The sequence below is a fragment of the Centrocercus urophasianus genome, unplaced genomic scaffold, assembly GCF_019232065.1.
Source record: "Centrocercus urophasianus isolate 14NV4802_14NV808 unplaced genomic scaffold, USGS_Curo_1.0 seq_73, whole genome shotgun sequence".
NCBI lineage: Eukaryota > Metazoa > Chordata > Aves > Galliformes > Phasianidae > Centrocercus > Centrocercus urophasianus.
In genome coordinates, this window is record NW_024885344.1 from 9747916 (window position 1) to 9769203 (window position 21288).

The 21288-nt window shown below is 36.5% G+C and overlaps 1 protein-coding gene across 1 annotated transcript in view; it reads left to right on the forward strand.

Moving 5' to 3' along the window:
- Positions 1-21288, forward strand: part of IPO8 (importin 8) — a 37821-nt gene that overhangs the window by 6158 nt on the left and 10375 nt on the right. The window contains exons 5-20 of the mRNA XM_042837823.1: positions 320-409; positions 1235-1329; positions 1894-1978; positions 5247-5381; positions 6102-6201; positions 7830-7906; positions 9178-9294; positions 12325-12414; positions 13005-13170; positions 13752-13912; positions 14352-14477; positions 16263-16329; positions 16801-16926; positions 17416-17513; positions 18571-18666; positions 19390-19610. Coding sequence (XP_042693757.1) covers positions 320-409; positions 1235-1329; positions 1894-1978; positions 5247-5381; positions 6102-6201; positions 7830-7906; positions 9178-9294; positions 12325-12414; positions 13005-13170; positions 13752-13912; positions 14352-14477; positions 16263-16329; positions 16801-16926; positions 17416-17513; positions 18571-18666; positions 19390-19610 — 1850 coding nt within the window. The remainder of the gene's footprint in view (positions 1-319; positions 410-1234; positions 1330-1893; positions 1979-5246; positions 5382-6101; positions 6202-7829; positions 7907-9177; positions 9295-12324; positions 12415-13004; positions 13171-13751; positions 13913-14351; positions 14478-16262; positions 16330-16800; positions 16927-17415; positions 17514-18570; positions 18667-19389; positions 19611-21288) is intronic.

Below are 21288 nucleotides of genomic sequence, written 5' to 3' on the forward strand. Positions count from 1 at the left end.
TTATTAGATAGTAGCTAGGTAGTAATGAGAAGTACATTTCTCTTAATAAAATGCTTTTAGTTTCCCTAAGAGGAAGAGGCAAAAAGAATTAGCAAGTACTCAACGCAAGGAACTTTTCTCAAATAGAATCTAGTCAGAAGTTACTCTGCAAATTGTACCAGGAATGATAGAGTTGGAGTAGTATTGAAATCTAAACTAATTTAAGTTCGCTTAGAACCTCGTCCTCCTAGAAATGTAGCTACTGTTGAAATTGCTCCTACTCACTTCAGAGAAAAAAAATCAGTGTTTCATGAAGGTGTTTATTTTTATTTTATTTCAGTATGCATTGCCACTCCAGTTGGTGAATAACCAGACTATGACTCAGTGGATGGAGATCTTCCGTACCATCATTGACAGGAATGTACCTCCTGTAAGGTTTAGTATTGTCAAAACCTCTTACACTTGTGTGTTGTCAATTGAGGAACAGTCACTGTAAAAGTTTTGTAAGTGTGGTCATTTTGTCAGTTTGTTTTGTTTTTTAAGATGTCATTTGTTTGAGGTTCTTATCTTTAAAATAAGTGTTCTACAAATGCAGGAGAATTGTGTAAGCTACCAGATTTTCATTGTCTGAGATAGTGATAATATGAAAACTCCAGTCTATGATATTTTGGAAGCTTTCAATGATTTTAGCCTTCTTCTCTAAAGAAGCAAGAGATCATTGAAAAACCACTGTTTGTCTCTGTTTCACTCTTTATTTCATCAAACCTCCACATCTCTAGAAGAAGAGTGAAGCAAATAATTAAATGTATGAGCATGCATGTATGTACAGCACAGAATCACAGAATCACACAGCAATAACTGTCTTTCCCTTGGTTTTGAAAATTTATTTAACAGCATTATTTCTAACAGCTTTTGCATTACGTATGGTTTGGGTGTATGAATTTGGAGGAGTAGTGTTTTGCTTAATTTTGAAGCAAAAGTGGACACTGCTGTGTGTTATTCAAGTCTATCTCAGAGTTTCAGTTTTTTAAACATGTGTCATTTTGAACATTTGAGTACAGGCACTGTACAGGTATTTCACGTGCAGATTTATATTAGCTAATTAAAATAGTGTAGAGTTCCTGAACTGTTAACATAGCCAAAATTTTAGTCAGTGCTTTGAATTTGTATTAGCATACTCAGTGAGGTGTGTTTAAAAAGTAATTTATCTCAACAATACACAAAACTAATTCAAAATTCTTGTGCTTATTTATAGGAGACTTTACAAATCGATGAAGATGACAGACCAGAGCTGGTGTGGTGGAAATGCAAGAAATGGGCTTTACATATCGTAGCTCGTCTTTTTGAACGGTAGTAGACTGACAAGCTGATTGAAAACTAAATTAGGGTTACAAATCTTTGATGTTCCTTGGATGCAGTTAGACAAGGCAGTTGACTTGGTTTAACAGCTCGTAGTCACCAAAGAAAATCCCACAGCTGTCCTCTTCCTTTGCACTGGTGCAGCTAATGGCTTGAGCTCTCAGTGAGATGATTTGTCTCTCTATCCTGGCAAGAAACTAGCAAGGAAAAGTATTTTTATCTTTATTTATTCATCTATAACTGCTTATATTCTTAAATACAAAGGCAGGGAAAGATTTGAAAAGAAATCCAACAAGGTGGAAGTTACAGAGCTTATAACAACAGTGCAGCTGTATTTACTTGACTGTAACATTGCGCTGGATGAGGTTCTAAGAAAAGAAAAGGGAAGTGAGGCATCATGTAGGAAATAATGGCTTAGTAGAATATCTGTGGAAACAATTTGTTGGGGATGGAAGGGTACTCAGGGTCATTTGTGTTATAGAAAACACTGTATTTTCGTGACACAGAAGGCTCTTTGCAATGAAAGTAAATGTTTGTCTTCTCTTTGTTTTAAAGGTATGGAAGTCCAGGAAATGTAACTAAAGAATACTTTGAATTCTCAGAGTTTTTTCTAAAAACATATGCTGTGGGCATACAACAAGTAAGTACAGTCAGTTTGTTTCTAAATTCAGTCATTTTAACTGAATAAAGATCATTTTCCAATAGTGTGCTCAGGTCTTGAAGTTCATAAAGCAAAACTGAATGGAATCAGATTCGTTTTTCATTATAGTTACATAATCAATGAATATACAGATGTTATAATTATGAAATAAAGAAGAGAGTTTGGCTAAATAGATCATTATATCAAAAAGAGAATAGAGTGCTTATTCTTATCCTGGGCTTGCTGTAAAACTCCAAAGGGGGAATTTCAGGAAAGATCCTTCCCTGCTCATAGTCAGCTCTTAAATGGGTCCAGGAGAGATAGAGCCAGGCTCCATCCCTTCCAGCAGCACAGGTGAATTGCCTTCACCTGTGCTCCCAGGGGTGACTCATTGCTCGCCTCAGGTGATCAATCAAAGGTTCAGGCCATGATTCAGCAGTTCCCATGCTGTAGTGATTGAGAAATTCTTTAGAAATCTTAGTCCCATAATTAACTGAGGTATAACACACAAATGTTCAGCTATTTGGAAAAACTGTGCAGGAAAACTTTGAGAAAAGCAACTGCATATCAGTGTTACCAGCATGCATAGTTAACAGAAAAAAGCAATGATTTCTCATAGAGGGATGTGTTATCAGGCCACTCCTTAATAAGAGATTTTGCTGCTGACAACTTAGGAACACTGGATTCTGTCCTGTTTTACGTCAGGAGGATACAATCAAATTAGAAAGTTCTTGGAGAGTAGCAATATTTTTACCTGGTTAGCAGATTTTGTGAAAATAGAGCATATGTTCGCAGTTGACAAGTAAGTTGTTTTTGTTGGGGAATGCTAATTATGTGTGTGTAACATGGTATTGTGGAGAGGGTTTGGTTTTGATAAAGCGGCACAGAAGAGAGACGCTGCCTGTAAATGTTTTCTGTGCTTTTGTGCCAGCTTACCTGTGGTCCTCTGGGAATGGATCTCCCTAGGGTCTCCCTAGTTTGAGGAAGTAACTGTAGCAATTGGGTGCCTGGAAGTCCGTGGAGTGGTGGTTTGCAAGCTCAGATGTTTGTGGACCAGCTCCTTTTGTTTCCCATTCAGCTTGCTACATTTTGTAGCAAGTAGAGTGGTAGGTAGTTCCTAGGCTTTGTGCTCAACTAAAGCTCTTGAGCATCCAGGCAGGCTTTTGGGTTACATGTTCCAAAGAAACTCTTGAGAGCAGTTTACTCTCCTGCTGGTGATTCTGGGCTCTTGATTTTTAAGTAACGCCTGTTTGGATAATTTGTATTTGCAGGGATGTGGCTTCTCAGCAGACTGCCCGACAAAACATCCCTGACAGGGCATCAGCAGGCTTCTCAGGGCTCAGAATTCCAGCATCTTATTCAGAGTGCTGGGCTGTTGTCATTTCATTAGAATGGAATAGAACAGAAAGTTCAGTTGAAAGGCACCTACAGAGACTTCGTCCAACTGCCTGACAACTTCAGGGCCAATCAGAAGTCAGAGGTGTTACTGAGGGCATTATCCAAAGGTTTTTTTGAACACTAACAGGCCTCTCAGCAAACTTCCTCATTATCCTGTCTCCAAATCATTGATAAAAGTTTTAAACAGGACTGGTCCTAGACTTATGCCCTGGAGAACATTGCTAGTGATCCATTTTCAGTACAACTCTTTGAACTCTGCTTTTGAGCCAGTTCATCACCTGGTGTAATGTGAAGCTGTTTATTTCACAATTGGGCGATTTATCCATAAGGATGACACGAGGGATGGTCAGTGAGGCTGTACTAAAATACAGAAATATTGAATGCACTGCCTTCCTTTTATCCACCAAGCTTAGGACCTTATTATAGAATGAGATCAAATTAGTAAGGCAAGATTCATGAACCCACATTGACCATGCCTGATAATTAAGTCACCTTCAGACTATTTCAAAATAACAAGATTGTCTGCAAAAACAATTTCTCCATCCAGTTATAGAAAACAAAACAATTTATCCATTGGTGTATCAATTCTGTGTAAAGATGTGAATGATAAGAACTAAAGGATGGTTGTGGGGAGACTGCTAAGTATCAAATAAAAAGAAAGGAGAAACAGCCAAATATAAATTCTAATTTCTTTGCAATAATTAATTCCTAAGTAGAGAAAGAAGCATCCATGGGCAGTGGTCATTTACAGTACTTAATGTTTTTTATAAGACCGGGATATGAAGCAGGGGGAGAGCAGTTTAGCTCAAAAAATAAATGCTCTTGGATGATCTGCATGTTTCTTTCACTTCTCACTCGTAGATGCTGATTTGTCACGTTTCACAGCAGAGTTAGTCAGAATGCTATTGTGAATATTACATTACTAAGCCTTTGTTACATATTTTTCAGTTAACTGCTGACACTGTGTTAGAGTCTGTGTGAGATATTGCCAATCTTTGCTCAAGGAGTGTATTGTAAAAAAGAATAAGATCAGACTTAGTACCCCTAAGGGAAGGAGTTACGTTCAAAATAAGATTTACTATAGTGTTGTAAAGAATTATTAAGTAGAGTTTTTCTTCTGAGAACACGATTCAGTACTTTTGTTACGCTTTGTCCTTGATTTTTATTGTTGCTTGTCTGTGTGGCAGTTCTTTATGTTTACTAGCACTCAGTAGTTCCTTTGCTATTAATGTTGAATAGTGGCTTTGTACCGTAGGTTGTTGTTAGAAGAGCAAGCCTTTCTAATAAGCACTGTGTTACAGTTTGTGATCGCGTGCTATGTGACACTATCTGATACTGACAACAACCAACTGAAGTTTTTTTTCATCACCTGATTCACGGGTTTAGATGTTAACCCAATTTCCTTTTTTAGTTTAGTATTTCTATTATTACTGCTCTTCTTCCAAAGTCATTTGGCTTCGTTAGGGGATTGTCTGTTCAAAATGAACACAAACTCCATTAACAGATTTAGATGCCAACTGGCTTGAAAATATCGCTGTACCTTTTCAGTATCTGTTCCAAATTTGTCTGAGGCCTGTGTAAACTGTGAGTCTGTGAATTCTGATGCTTGCTTTTGGTTTGCAATCACAAGTGATCATGTGATGGATCTAATAGTAAAGGTAAATGTACCTAAATGCTTGCAAGTTTAGGTTCTTAACGTTTCAGTGATCTCTAAACTTTTGGATCAAAGACACTGCGGTGGTTACTGACACTAGAACTTTTGTAACTAGTCAGTCTGTGCTGAAATTCACTGAAAAGCTGTCCTGCATGTCCATGTATGACAGCTAATTTTCCATCTTCATTTAAAAATACCAATTCTTTGTTTCTTTAGGTTCTGTTAAGAATCTTAGACCAATACAGACAGAAGGACTATGTTGCACCACGTGTTCTTCAGCAAACGTTAAATTACCTGAACCAAGGGGTCATTCACTCTGTAACGTGGAAGCAAATGAAGCCACACATACAGGTCAGTAGATAAAACCCAGGCAGAAATAGTGCATGTCATCAGAATGATAAAAGAAGCAGTTTCCTGTAGTTTCATGAATCTTTCATGCAGCATCAACATGGCAAAAAAAAAAAAAAAAAAAAAAAAAGGCATTCCCACACTGCAGTTCTTTTTTACAATGTCATGACTAACTTTTATTGCAGATATTGTCAATGCAATTAAGGATTCTGTTCCATTAATTCCTTATTTTGCTGAAGTCTGACACAAAGTTCTGGCTTTTATTAGTTGCTAGTGTGAAGAAATTGCTATAGATTTGGAAATTATAATTGATTGCAGTGCAAAGACGGTCACCAAAGGTACCATAAACTATGAGGAACTGAAGTGTTTTAAGGATATATTTTATATGTGGATATAAGAACAAGAGAAAAGTGATTTTCATATCTCTTTTCTCCACATTATAAGCTAGTTAATATAAGTTTGTTAACCCCATGAATGTTATGGAGGAGGATGTTGAAGCCTGTTCTTTGTGTTAAGTGTTGGATCTGTGAGAGCCTTCTGCAGAATGCAATGTTCTGTTGCTTACAGATTAGATACTGAAGTGTATTTTGTGTGTGGTGGTGACTATTATAAAGTTAGATTATGTAATTACTGCTGTCTGTATCTGTTGCAAACGGAAAAGAGAATCAGTACTGGAATTTGGTTTCCTATGTACTTACACGCATTTGACTTCTCTGATATTAGAGTATAACAGAAGAAGTGATATTCTCCCTGATGTGCTACAAAGACGAGGACGAAGAGCTGTGGCAAGAAGATCCGTATGAATATATCCGCATGAAATTTGGTAACAGCCTGCAGTTAGAATTTACCTTTGGTTTTCATTACAATTGTATACCGTAGTCCCAAACGTAGTGTGGCAACCATAATGTCTTTGTGTTGCTGAGTGTCTTGAAGAATAGGAAGAAGAGAATTTGTTTCCTAAATCTCACCAATCTGTAATTAAAAGGCAAATCGAGTGAGATTTGGCTACTGCTCGTAAACTAATTCTCTAAAAATTGTTTTCTACTACAGATGTGCTCAGTGCAGCTAGTAGACTGGCTTGCTTTCCTTAGAATGCCAGTTTTAGAATCCTGAATTGGAAGCATGGCAGCTGTCTGCAAGCTCTTGCAGCTCACACTTTGACCAGAAGAGGCCTGACTTGCTCTTTCTCTATTGAAAATTGTTCTTGTTTTTGGTGTCTTTTGCCAACTCTTATTACTAAGTTGTAAAACAATTAGGTGTATATATATTTTTCAAAAGTCACACAGAAAAAATCTTGGGAACTACACATTGGACTAATTTGTAATAATTAGTCATGTTAAAAGGGTCATATCATCGAAAAAGTGAAGGGTACTTAAAAATATAGCAAGTTTATCCTGCTATAAAATTCCAGTATGCCAGGCACCACAGAGACATGGAGCATTTGGAAATTGTTAATTAATTGCATTTTGGTTAGCATATGAAAAAACAGAGTGTAAAAAGTCCTGGAATACTTAAAAAACAAATAGACAACCCTCTAATCTTGGAAAGTTATAGAAAACAATTAATCATCATAGTGTTGATGACAGGGATACAAATGTGTAACTGATTTTTTTTGGTATCTAAATTCTGTTATTTTTGTGTAAGCAGTGAGCTTTATTTTTATTTGGAGCTGAGAGTTAAATACAGATTTGAACTGTATTATGGAAGCATAAATGCACACTGACTTGAAATTTAGTGAAAAGTATTTAGATTTGCAACAGGAATGGTATTATTTCTGAATCTTGATTTATCTTCGAGATCTCAGGAAAAGTTAATGTGTAATTTTAAACACATTTTAATGTTATTTTTCTAGATCCTTTTATTTAATGCAGTCTATGTTGGGATGTTTGAATTAGAACACATTTGGCAGCACAGATTGTTTTTCAATATAAAATTATATTTTTAGTACGATTAAAAGAGGTTTACTTGTAATGAAAGAAGCTGAAAAGCTTCATCTTTCAGCAAATTTAAACGACGCCAGATCTGAGGATTTTTTACATTCAGAGTTTCCCATGAGGTTTCAATAAAATCAAGCCAAAATTGTGTACATATGTTATACAGATTGCTCTGGAATGCATTGGTGTTCTTATAGTGGTTTTAATTAAAAAAAAAAAAAAAAAAAAAAAAGAAAGAGAGCAACAACCAGCGAATATAAAACAATTTTTCATCCATTAAATACATGATCTCAAAAGAACTAATGAGTAAATAATTCAGTCTTGATAAAGGGAGTGATGAGTGGTCAGTAGATTAAGAAAGTCAAGAAATAAATACTTCTGTGGGTGATGTGAGCTTGAGTCTGACTCTACAAATGTTAATTGAAGACAGTCTTGTCCAACAAGCTTAAGTTGGTTTATCAGCATTCTATGATGTTATAATCAGAAAGTGAGCTTATTAATTTATCTTTAATGGTAGATGTATTTGAGGATTATGCCTCCACAACAACAGCGGCACAGAATCTCCTTTATACAGCAGCAAAGAAGAGAAAAGAGGTATGGAACTTTTTTTTTTTTTTAAATTTTTGCTTGAACTTTCTTTAAAAATGTTATTTTCCCTTACATTTGAAGATGTTACAGGAAGCGTCTCAAAATAATTTACTTGCTAATATGTGGCCAAACTCATTCCTGGCTGAATGCCATCAATTTGGGGAGAATTAAAATATGTAAGTATAAATAAATAAGTGGTTTCCTCTTACAGCTCTGAAATTAACATGCCCGATAAAACAAAGTGGAGTAGATGTAGTAATAGCTTCCCATGTTTATGAACAGGATCTGCCATGGCTCTTCAGAGATTCTCAAAGTGTAGCAGCAGCACAAGTGAATCTAATACTTGTTAATTTTCACTGATGCAATTTAAAGTCCTGTTGACAACAGTGAAATTAGGAAGAATGAAATGAATTTCATGGAGCTAATCTTTAAATGAGAACATAACTTTTCTATAGATCCTTTTATATTTACAGTGATATATGCTAAAAGAAAAATCATTCAGCCTAGCCCTGCAAACCATATCGTTCAGAATACTGACTTCTCTGGCAACCATTTTCACATGCCATAAACATGGAGGTCGATTTCTTCGTGAATATTCAGAAAAGACCACAGTCTTTGTATCAGGTGAAATAGCCTGTGACCTTTCTATTTCTTTATTGTTAAAGCAATGTGTCTGCTGACCTTCTCAATTTCATAATTTGTACTCAAATTGTCAAAACGTCGTCATTTCTGAAGAGCACGTAATGTCGGAGGAGACCACAGTAAGCAATTTGTTTTGCCAAGAAACCTTTTCAAATCTAGCTGACTTCACAAGTTGTTGCCAAGATTGACAGATTAAAATAAATCTGAGGTTTTAATCAAAGCTGCCCTTGAATATGTTTGTGTTCATACATACGTGTACGTGCACGCATGCCTTTATATACGTAGTGGGCTAACCAGATGGGAAGTTTAGGGGAAAAAAAATATCTGTTTGAACCTCTTGTCTTTTCCTCACCTTTCCTGGTTTGCCTCAGAACAACAAAAATACCATAATCACTGTCACTAATATGAAATTTCAGGGAGATGAATTCAATTCTGTAAAGCTTGAACGGAAAGTTGGAAAAGGAATTTTTTAAATCTGGGAAGATGGTCCGTATAGTACCTCCCAGTTGCTTTGATTACAATGAGATTTCTACTTACAAAAGTCATGTGATTTTTTTAAACTTAATTCTTCAAAAATAATTTGATTTGGATACTTCACTGACAAAAGGAGATTCTGTGCTTTTTGTCGTACGCAGGTATTGCCAAAAATGATGGCATATTGCTACCAGATTCTGACAGAACCAAACATTGATCCGAGGAAGAAAGATGGAGCTTTGCATGTGATAGGATCCTTAGCAGATATTTTACTGAAAGTAAGTGGGTAAATAAGTAAAATATGTTTATGTTTGTAATTCCATTTGTAATTCCATTTTTCAAATAAAATTTATTAGCTTGTTAAAGTCTGGCTAGCCCACAACTGTATTTTTGGAATCAGTAGAAAGATTGCAATGTGCAGTAAGATTCTGAGGGTTTGTTCCTTTTAAAATATTTATGTTCTTTGCTGGTTTTATGTATTCCCATTTTACATGCTGATTTTTGTTCTCAAGTTTCTCCAAAGCTCTCTTTGTTTTCTGCTGAACCATCCCTTGGTCTTCTCATGCTTTACTAGTAAAATGGAAGGGTATTAAGAAAAACAAACATGCATTCCATCAATAACATTGCTTATTATTCTTTAGAAACCCCTCCCAACAGCTTGCACTATTGCGGGCTCCTCCTGGTTCCAGAAAAATGTTTGCTTAGCATGTTGTAGGAATGTTTTGTCTAGCTTTACAGCCTTTGTACCCTACAATGCGTGACTTTAAGATGTATGTCACCATCTATCTGGGAGTTCTCCAAATCAGTGGAAAGTGGCAATAAGAATTTCTGTCCTTCATTTTTTATACACAGTATCTTCACAATTTCAGTTTTTCTTTGACGTTTGAATACACGTTTGACCTATCCTATTACTGGCCAGTGTAGTAGTAGTAGTAGTTAGAATTTCTTTTATGTTTCTGCAGGTTGTGGAGTCCAAGTACACCCTCTTTCCACCTCAAAAGTAACTGGCAAAAAGTTATCACTTTCAGAATGAGAATGGAGGCTCGAAGCATCTTTTTAAATTATGTAAAAATTTATTTTATGTGAGTTATCTCTTTATGCAGTAGGCTTCTTCATACAAAGCCTTGAAAGGCTAAAGGCTGAGTGCTGCACTTGGGTCATAACAACCCCAATGCAGCTGTACAGTTCTTGGGGAGAAGTGGCTGGAAGGGTGCCCGGGAGAAAAGAGGGATGCTGGTTGACAACTAGTTGAACGTGAGCTGGCCATGTGCCCAGGTGGCCAAGGAGGCCAATGGTATCCTGGTCTGCAGCAGAAATAGTGGAGCCAACAGAGTGAGGAACCCACTGTGTTTGGTGTATTTGTCCCTCTGTATTTGATGCCAGTGAGACTGCAGCTCGAATACTAAGTTCAGTATTTTCTCCAAGAAAGATACTGAGTTGCTGGAATGCATTCAGAGAAGAGCAGTGAAGCTGGTGAAGGGACTAGAAAACGAGTTACAAGGGGTGACTGAGAGAACTGGCACCATTTAGAGGAGGCTGAGGAGGGAGACCTGTTACTCTCTACAGCCATCTGAAAGGAGGTTGTAGCAAGATGAAGATCAGTCTCTTTTCTCAGGTAACTAGCAATAGGACATGGAAATGGCCTCAAGTCCACCAGGGGAGGTTTAGGTTGGATACCAGGAAGAATTTCTTCACAGGAAGGATGGTGAGGCATTGGAACAGGCTGCCCAGGGAGGTATTTAAAAGATGTGTATGTGACACTTAGAGCCATGGTTTAGTAGTGGAATTGGTAGTGTTAGGTGGCTGGTAGGCCTTCATCCTAGTGGTGTTTTCCAACCTAAATGATTCTCTTATTCATGTTACAAGGAACAGTTCACCGACATACTTTCTCTGTATATTTTTTAACCAGTGTACCAATACATGATATGAAACTGAAATCCTGAAACATCAGTAACTTTTGGAAATTTTTTTTAGATATATTGGATTACAAGTGCCGTGGTTCATGTTGGAGTAAAACAAAGAATAGAATATCTTTATGTTGTGAGGAGTCTTTCATACTGAATGGAGTTTCATTTATCTTTGTCCTGAGAAAAAAGAAATTTATTCCACTATACTGCTACTATCTGAATTGTCTGTCTTGAAACCTAAGGTTATATTTTGTAAAAGAGTAGTAATCCCCAAAGTTGCCGTCTTCTCTCTACTCTGAATTTTTTGTTTGGGATTTGGCAGATGAAAAAATTCCATGAGCCATTTCTACATAAAATACTTTCTTGTGTCTTTTGCCTGGAGAGTCAACTGAGACATTGATCGAAAGTTGCTTGAAGACACAATGACTGGCTTATCTACCTTGTTTTCCACATACTCTCCATTTAAGTGCGTGCAAACCTCTGATGTGTACAAAAGGAAAAATTCTTTTCCCTTCTTCGTATTTTTTTTTCCCTCTTCCCAGTTCTTCATCTGCCTCTCTTAAGGTTTGGGAATCTGCATGGGGAAAAATTGATGTATGAATTAGTGAAGTAGAAGTATGATCACTTAAGATACATTCAGTATTGCGTATTCGCTTTCACCTCTTCCTAGCCACTTATTTGTTCCTTTACATGGTGACACAGTCCCTGGTATGATTGTTATTTTTTTTCCTCATATATTGGGTCAGTATGTGCTAGGAAAGTCCCCAGTCTCCATGCAGCTGGTTCTGGCATTCTGTGAATTCTTGGAATTTGCCAAATTTGGAATATTGAAAAATGGTTTCAACTGCTTATCCATATCCAGACAAAGAAATTGCTATCATAAAGGAATTCTTTTTCCATCAATAACAATATTGAAAGCAATATTTTTGAATATATAAAAATATATGAGCTGTTGTGATGTGTAAAATAATTAGCTGTAATGCTTATAATAATGGCAGGTCATTTGAATCTCAGATCTGTGTCATACTAAATTTCGGTTTATCTTAAGCTGTGTATGCGCTCTGCTCTAGGAATACTCAAAGCACTGGGTTCTTCATCCTAATTAATTTTTAAGAATAAAAATGAGCTGGAAACAGTGCTTCAGAGAAAATGAAAATTCCTGGTTTAGTGTTATAAAAAGTAACGTAGAGTTGATTATTATATGAACAGATTTTTTACTTACCTGGTTTTCAACTTGAGGTTTGTTCAGTTAAAGTTACAAGATCCATACCTCTTCATATGTATTTCATAGACAAATCATTCTATTTTTCAAGATATCAAGATATTTAAAATGATTTTCTGACTTAAGTTGAATATATGAAATGAGTGGTCTCCAAAATTTGTTTTTCTTTTCACCAACAGAAGAGTGTATTCAAGGATCAAATGGAGCTGATGTTACAGAATCATGTATTTCCACTGTTCATGTCTAACCTGGGTTACCTCAGAGCTAGAGTAAGTTCACCAGTTAAGTCATCCTTAGTATTTGCTGTGTTTCTTTCCTTTGAGTTTAACTTCATTCTGAGTGTCAGTGAAAGAAGTAAAGCAAATATATTGTAAAAATTCAAATAGCTCTCTTGTACATTAATTTTTCAACATTTTAACTTAGAAATTGAAAGGTCAGTTAATTGAATTGTAGGAAGGTCTCTTACGTTGTTGTTTACACCCTCGGTCAAACTGAAGAATTTGAGCAGTGATTGTGACTGTTTTGTGATTATTTTTCATTAGTATCTCAATAACTACAGCTGCTGGATACCTGTGACGAATAGGTAGAATTTTCACAGAGTTTTGGGTATAGCTTGAACAAAATCCACAAGTGCTGTGAGTCATAAACAGATGGTTAATTTTCTTTTGTTTATTTTCTGGTATTTTTCTTCATAAGGACCAGAACTGTAAATGCTAATTTTGTGCCCACTGGATTTATTGGATTTTGGGGAAGGAAAGTAAAGAACTGACTGTAAAAACAGTTATGCATTACCATATGAATACATTGCAATCAAGAGAAAAAGTAGTCCCTAACTTGCCTTTGCTTTTTTTTCATGCAGTCCTGTTGGGTACTTCATTCATTCAGTGCTTTGAATTTTCACAATGAGCTGAACTTGAGGAATGCAGTAGAGCTGGCAAAGAAGAGCCTGATTGATGATAAAGAAATGCCTGTCAAGGTAGAAGCTGCCATAGCTCTTCAGATGTTAATAAGCCACCAGGAGCAAGGTAGGCTGCAGTGATTCATCAATTGTATGTACTGATTTATTTCTCTATTTATTTTTGTAGACGATAAGATTTGTGCAGATTTATCTAAACGTTTTTACCATTTAAAGACATAGATTTTGGAACATGTCATCATGTTCTGACAGCTTCACTTATTCATTAGCTACTGTATACAGCCCAGAATTCTAATGCAAGTTTTTATGTTGGGTTTCTGCATCAAAATCGGTATCAGAGTATTTCACTTGATTAATTAAATAGTATCCATCTTTCATTTTCTTTCATGAGGTGAAATAGTGTGTATTTTAGAATGAGTGCTTCCTGTGTGTAAGGGCATGTATTCCTTTGAAACAGTGGATGTTTTTTGTAGATGGCTGTACTACGTGCAGTCTGTGTACTCCGTTAGTCTGCTGGTTATGCGCTGTATCAGTGCTTTGGGTGGGACTTTTTTGGTTTTGTTTGTGTATGTGTGAATTTTAATCTTTTTAAAATTACTTCATTGGAGAGCAGTCAATGACCTAGCAGTTTTGAGTATATTTCTGTTTAGGGTTAATTGATTTCATTTAATTTTAACTTTTTTTTTTAAGCTAAGGAATACGTGAAGCCATATGTAAGACCAGTTATGCAAGAGCTCTTGCACATTGTTAGAGAGACAGAAAATGATGATCTTACAAATGTAATCCAGAAGATGATCTGTGAGTACAGTCAGGAAGTAGCTACCATCGCTGTTGACATGACACAACACCTGGTAAGAGACAATACTAAAGTTACTCCCCGATCACAAGTGTATGCCTGGCTTTGTAAACTTCTTATTAACTTGGTTTTTGTGCACACTGTTTAAAATAATCCCTGTGAAGGCCCACCTATAGTATTCACCACAGTTTGTATTTCAGACTGAAGCATCTTTAAAACCTTTTCAGAGGCTTTCAGAGATGCTGAATTTTGCCCTTCCTTTTAACTAGTCAAGTTTTGACTATTTAACATTTAAAATGTCAAATAACCAGACTTCTCAAAAAAAAATTCATTTTCTATATTCATTTTTCAAAACTAAGAAGCGTATTTTTCAATACTGACAGCTCTTACAGACAGGGCACTGATGGTTTTGCCTTAGCTATCTTGTTTCTACATGAAAAATGAAGAATGTGAGTTGTCTTTTGATTGTCAAATTGGTTGTTTTTCTTTCATAGGCTGAAATATTTGGTAAAGTACTTCAGAGTGAGGAATATGAGGAAGTAGAGGACAAAACAGTTATGGCCATGGGTATCTTGCACACTATTGACACTATCCTAACAGTTGTGGAAGATCACAAGGAGGTGAGATTTCCTCTTCTATGTCTGCTGTTCCTTCATGCCTTTCAATTCATGACAACAAGCACTTTTGTGGATGTGTTGCATCACTTGACGCACATGAATGAACATTTACTATAGCAGGATGGTGAATTAGTACCAAGTGGCCTCTGAGAAATTTGAATTTAAAGCCTAGTTTATTTCTGTTTTCTTAATTTTTCAGCTTTGCTCTCAACCTTACAGGGAATTTATATCCTGAGTGTAAAATCTTCAGCCCTTATTCTGGTAAATACTTCATTGGATAGTTATTACAGAGTGTTAAATGGTCATTAGGATGTAATATTTTGCATATGGGCAACGTTTTGCTAATGGTGACTCATTTTGTTATTCACCTAGCAATTTCTTGGATAGGATTTCTAGGAATTGGTCCTTTTGGTGGTACAAGTCTACATTTCACATATTCAGAGAAAAAAGGGATTGTTTCTGCTTGTAGCTGGCCGAGGTAGGAAGGACTTCAGTGACTGGCAAGAGAGACAAAGTCTGTCAGTATCTGAGCCCAACTGACAAAAAGCACAAAAGTGCTTTGTCCTAGTTTGGTCTGCTTCTTTCAAGTTACAGTGAGAAAGTTTTATTGCCAATGTGAAATCCGACTATGAAGCTTCTAATTTTAAAAATTCATTCATATTTTTTGTGTGACCATCGTGTTCCTTTGGATTTGAACACATCTTTCATTCCTTTACAAGAACCCCTTGCATCTTTTGAAAGCTAGAATGAAATCTGGTAGCTAAACTGAACGTCAGGAGAGGTCATCTGAAACGGATGTTCTGGTTTTAGCCTAGGAAAACCTTTGGGGTTGGAGTATTTATGGTATCAGCTTAGCAGCTTGTTTTTCTGCTATATGAAGAGCCAGCTAAAATACTGTGCAGAGGGCTCTCCTCAGGATCTCAAATCATTTTAGAAGCAATATAAATGATATGCAAATGATAAATGGAGCTGAAAACTCCTTAGAAATTCCTTTCCCGTTTATCATTAACTATACAGAGAGCTTAGAGGATGATCAGCTCTAAGCCATGTTTCTGAATCAGTCGCCTGAAGGTATGTGGATGAATCTGTGATCACATGCTTAAGCCCTTTGCTGGGAGGAAATGCAGGAAGCCTGACAGCTGCAAGATTTCATGTTTAATGAATGACTAATGGCAATACCACGAGATGCCTGTACTGGAGGTTTCACTTAGGCTTGCAATGTGGCTATATCATTCTCCTAATTTGATTTCATTCATAAAAGTAGTCTCTCTCTCCAACATAAGAAAGCTGAGTAAGTTCTCCTCTCAGTTTGAAACTGCCCACTCCAGCAGATAGCTACATAATAGCTTTTGTCTGGCTTCAATGCAGTTTTATTCTCCCAAATTCTGCGTGTTTCCCTTTTGTCAAGCCTGCTCTTATGGGAAGCTCTCCATAGATCTTAAGCAAAAGCATCACTTCCTTTCTTTTTTTTCAACCCATTCTTTTTCAAAGAAGGAATTTGGACTGAGGCCTTATTACCTCAGTCTGAGTAGAGGGTTTGCCTCTTTACATTATATGTAGAAAAGGACAACAGGCACAGTTTTTAACAAGATCTGCAGAATAATTTTTAAGTTAGAATTCTTATAATAAAGAAAAATGCCGTGACAAGCCTTAAAGTAATGCTGCTTATTGAAAAACTGAGTACTCACACCAGTGAGACTTTACTTCACAGTCATGTGATCGTTATTAAATTACTGTCTTCGTAGATTTGTAAATGAAATCCTTTTTTTTTTTACTTTTTAATTTCAGATAACTCAACAGCTGGAGAGCATTTGTTTGCAGATCATCGGCCTTGTTTTGCAGAAGCACGTTATAGGTATTTTTTTGGAGCTAATTTTTAGAAAAAGATTATAGTTTTTTACATGGGAAAAAATCTGTCATTATTACAAACAATACTGTCATCCTGGACAGTAAAAGGTCTGGACAGTAAAATTGTGTTAAAAGGCAAAGTCTGCAATTACTATTTTATGAGGGGGAAATTAAAAAAAAAAAAAAAAGTAGATTAAGAAAGTAAAAATGTTTTGCAGTAAGTCAAAGCAATGTCTTTGTGTTGCTAATACATTTTCCCAGTGTGTTTTTATAATGAGAAGCAATGCTTATTGTTGTAGCTACAGCCAACGTAATGCTTGTCCAAAAGAGTCTTTTCCAATTTGTATGATTTTTTTCCATATTGACATAGTTACTAATTGCTGTCTTCCAATAGTTATGTGACGCTTTGGGTTTTGAGATATTTACAAGAAAAACTTTTTTTACAGGTTGTTGTTTACAAAATGTTTCTCCTTTCCAGAGTTTTACGAAGAAATTCTTTCCTTGGCATACAGCTTGACGTGCCAGATGATTTCACCTCAAATGTGGCAGCTTTTAGGTGTTCTCTATGAGGTTTTCCAGCAGGATTGCTTTGAATACTTTGCAGGTATTTCCACTTGCATTCTGTTGATGTTTCAAGTGTTTGGGAATTCATCTCCAGAACCTGCCTTACAAAGGTTGCTTCCATGTAGTATCTGGGTGTAAAGTGATCGGGTGCTTGAGTTGTGCCCTGACCATCTGTGTAGTGTAGGAGTGTAACAGGAGCATATCTAGCTCGAGAAGTGTGTTCCAGTCTGTCAGTATGATCGGTTGTTGTAGGAGGTCCTGATAAAAGAAAGCTGAAATGTAGTTAAAGGGAAACTACAAATTGGTAAATTAAAATGTAGTTCTATTCTATTTCTTCTCCTGAGAATGCCTTCTGCATTGTGCACTTCACAAAGAATTCTGCTAGAGTAGACTTTAGCAATATTTGAATTTCCAACCATGTCCAGGAGTCTGGATGAATGAATCCAATTAAAGGATTGCAGCCTCATCGGTTAGCAGTTTCATTGATTAGTCTGTAATTTCTTTTTTTTTCGCTCTTCCTCCTCTGCAGATATGATGCCTCTCTTGCATAATTACGTGACCATTGACACTGATACTTTACTGTCTAATCCAAAGCATTTAGAAATCATTTACGCTATGTGTAAAAAGGTAAGGCTTCTGATTCTTACTTTTGTGCTAATCACTGGTACTTAATTATCAGATTAAAAGTGATTTGAACATGCCAGGTAGTGGCCAGTCATTTTGGAGTGAAATGAAGCTTGGTCTCATCTCAGTTCTGAGTAGCCATAGCAGCTTCAAACTTTTAAGTGAAACACTTCAAAAAAAAGAAGTACCAAAAAACAACCAATGTGCACAAAAATGTGTGGGAGAAAGTTGCTGTGCTGTTGTTTATGTTGGCACTCTTCTATGAACAGCTATTTTGGTAAAGAGAGGAATTAATGAAGTCTGATTTCTTTTGGTTGTGTATCTTGTGATTGGATTCTTTTGTTGTCAGCTAGGATATGAACTCACTTGAAGTTCTTTATACGTTTTCTTTTTTTCCTTTTATATTCTTTCTGTTCTGCTTAATGAAGTATGAGATCATGCTGCAGTTTTTTTTCTCATTTAGGGCATTATAAATGTTAGAAGCATGGATAGGTGCTTATAAGCATCTATCCACTTGTTTATTTTGAAGAGATTCGTGGGGATTTAACATGATTGAGAATTCTACTGCCCTGTCAGGTTTGATTGACACTGTCCATAGGGTTTAAACATACCGGGGAAAAAGTTTCATGCATATGCACATGTACAGAGAGAGATTATACACATCTTGTTTTTAATCTGAAATTAGCCTAGAGATAAGTCCTCGCTTTGCCAGGCTCTTTATCTGCCACTGCCTATTAGAATGGAAGTCACAAAGAAATAGAGCATGGTGAAATCAATGAATCTTATAAATAATATTTCCTTAAAAAAGGAAAAAATAAAGGACGTATAAATATTACTAAAGTGAATAAGAAGCAACAACAATTTCTTCTAAATTCTAGCCATTAGCCACCTATCTTCATTGATGTCCTGTAGAGATGAGATTTGTCATTCTTAATTTGTCGTAAAATACAACCTGAAGATACATACATGCCATTTAGAGGTTTGATTTGTGCATGTGCGAAAGCATTCATAGTTGACAGTGATTAATACCAATAAACTAAATTGCCATTGTGATTGCTAGGTATTGACAGGAGATGCAGGAGAAGATGCAGAGTGCCATGCAGCCAAGCTCCTAGAAGTAATTGTTCTTCAGTGCAAAGGACGGGGTATTGACCAGGTGATGCATGTCTAACAGATCCTCTCTTCTGCACATTTCCAGTGCTATGTGTATAATTCCTGTGAAAAGCAATTGGAATCAGAGAATTTTAGGGAGAAGTAATACGTAGGAATGGGGAGAAATACAGAAAAGTGTAAATAAGCTCTTGGGAGTTTGTACATAGCATTTTTAGTGCTGAAGATACTTAAGCATGACAAGAGTATGATTGTAAACTGAGTGTTAAGGGAATAGTATGATGTGTACGATTGCCTTCTTTATTTTATTTGTAAATAGAATCTGAAAGGGATTCAAGTGAATTGTATACATTTACACTGAAGTAACAGTGTGGTGGAAGACTGGAGTGAGCACAACTCTGAATTAAAACTGATGTAATCTGGACTGAAACTCACAAACCGAAACATTCATAATGCTTCTTTAACTAACATACAGTGTAAACCTACGCATTGAAATATATGTAGATTTTTATTTCATTGTGTAGAGCTACGTGCACGCTCACTTTTTCAACCCTCACTTGTTTCAAACTTGTTTTTGAGAAGATCTGTAAGCATGTAATCAGAGGCTTAAAATGCTTTTGTATTAGGAAACGAATCTTATGCATTCTTAAGATATACCTGGACTTCGATTAGCCCTGGAAGTCAGTTGAGATAAATGTGTTTAAAGCTTTTTAATATCTGGCAACATGTGCCATACCTGATCTTTTTCCCTATTCCTTTCCATTCCCAGTGCATTCCGCTCTTTGTGGAGGCCGTTCTGGAGCGGTTGACAAGAGGAGTTAAAACAAGCGAGCTTCGTACCATGTGTCTTCAGGTTGCCATAGCTGCACTCTATTACAATCCTGACCTACTTTTGCACACCTTAGAGAACATCAGATTTCCACACAACCCTGAGCCCATCACTGCACAGTTCATAAACCAGTGGATGAATGACACAGACTGTTTTCTTGGGCAAGTATTGTCTGTTTGTATTTTAAAAGTCCTTGATTCTGACTTGTTCTCTTCTCATCCTTAGTCATGTAGGTGCAAGAGATCTCATTCCCTGTCTGTTCTAAATAACATTGATCCACACCAGGTCTAGTTACTATGTTACTAACATAGGGGTCCTCTGCATATTTATTTTTTCTTGGTCTTTTGAGTTAATGAGTGTATTGAATTTTCTGTATTGAATTGCAACAATACAAGAGCACAATGCAAATTCTATTTCAGGATTCTTTAAGTTTCTTGAGTATAAACTATCAGACTTGGTATTAACAAGAATTCAGACTAGAAATTAGGAAAAAAAAATCTTCAGTGTGAAACACTGGAACAGGCTTCTTAATGAAGTGATTGATGCCTCATGCCTGTCAGTGTTCAGGAAACATTGGACAGTGCCCTCCTCAGTATGCTTTAACAATTGGTTAGCCAGGAAGTGGTTGAGCAGTTGGACTGGATGATCTTTGAAGGTCTGTTCCTCTTCCCCTCCATGCAAAACAGGTAAATGTGAGAAAAAAGAGAAAAAAAATCCCACCCTTCTTCATTGTAACAAAAGCAGTGTATATTATCACAAACATTCAGACCTTTTCTGTTGCTATGCATAAGAAGTGTCTACAGCACATCCTGTATCTTAACATAAATACACACATCATCATTTAGACATTTAGAGGGGTTGCTTGTGTTGATGACAAAGTAGGCATAAAGTACCCAGTCCTTCATTTCTTTTCTAGCACCACTGGCTGAGAAATGACATCTTTAAGTCTGTCTCTCCTGCATCTTTTGATAATATTACCATTAATTTTTAAATTACTTTTGAGGCTGCTGACTTTAGAAAAGTACGAGACTTTTACTATCAGGATTTCCATGTACTCATTTTTTATGGCTGAAGAAAATTCCTTGATATTCAGCTCCTTATGTTGTCATTTTTTCTTGTTTTGTACCAAATGCTGAAAGCACACAGAGGCAGTATGAAAGCAGATATTCCCTATAGGTGGTAAACTTGTCATTCCTTTTTAAAAGAAATAAAAATGAAAGGGATTTATGGCCTTAAACAGTTCATCCAGTGAGAAGCCAGTGAGATCCAGAGCAGAAAAATACTGTTGAGCTGAATACTTTCCAACTTCAAGTACTTCTGTATGCTACAGCTTAACTTTAAGTTCTTTTGTGTTGCTTTTCAGAAAGCATTAGCTTCTGCAACTACTGTTCAACTAAATTCGTTTTCAGAGACAAAAGTTGGCAAAGCCTATAAAATGAAACACAAGAGATTATCATGCTAGATTCTGCTCAGACTATGAACTTGAATGGCAGCTGAAGATCAAAATGTACCTCTTTGATGCATTGCTACCAGCAGTGAAATAAATATCTGTAATGTCGCTTAAATCTAAAAATTGGGTTTCCTTCAGTGCTGCCTCCTCGGTGGGTGGATTCCAGGCACAGGGCTTTTGCTGTAGTACTGCTTGTCAGGCACTGTGGTGTGATACAAGTGACTCCTCCCTTTCTCCCTGAAGAACAGGACCGCTTCCAGAAGGCCATTTGATTTTAATGAGGGTTATAAGGGTCATCATTTGAAGAGGCTTAACTGAACAGGAATAGTTAGTTGCAAACAAAATCTGGCTTCCTTGCTACCCTTCCTTGGGCCTTATTTTTGTCAGTG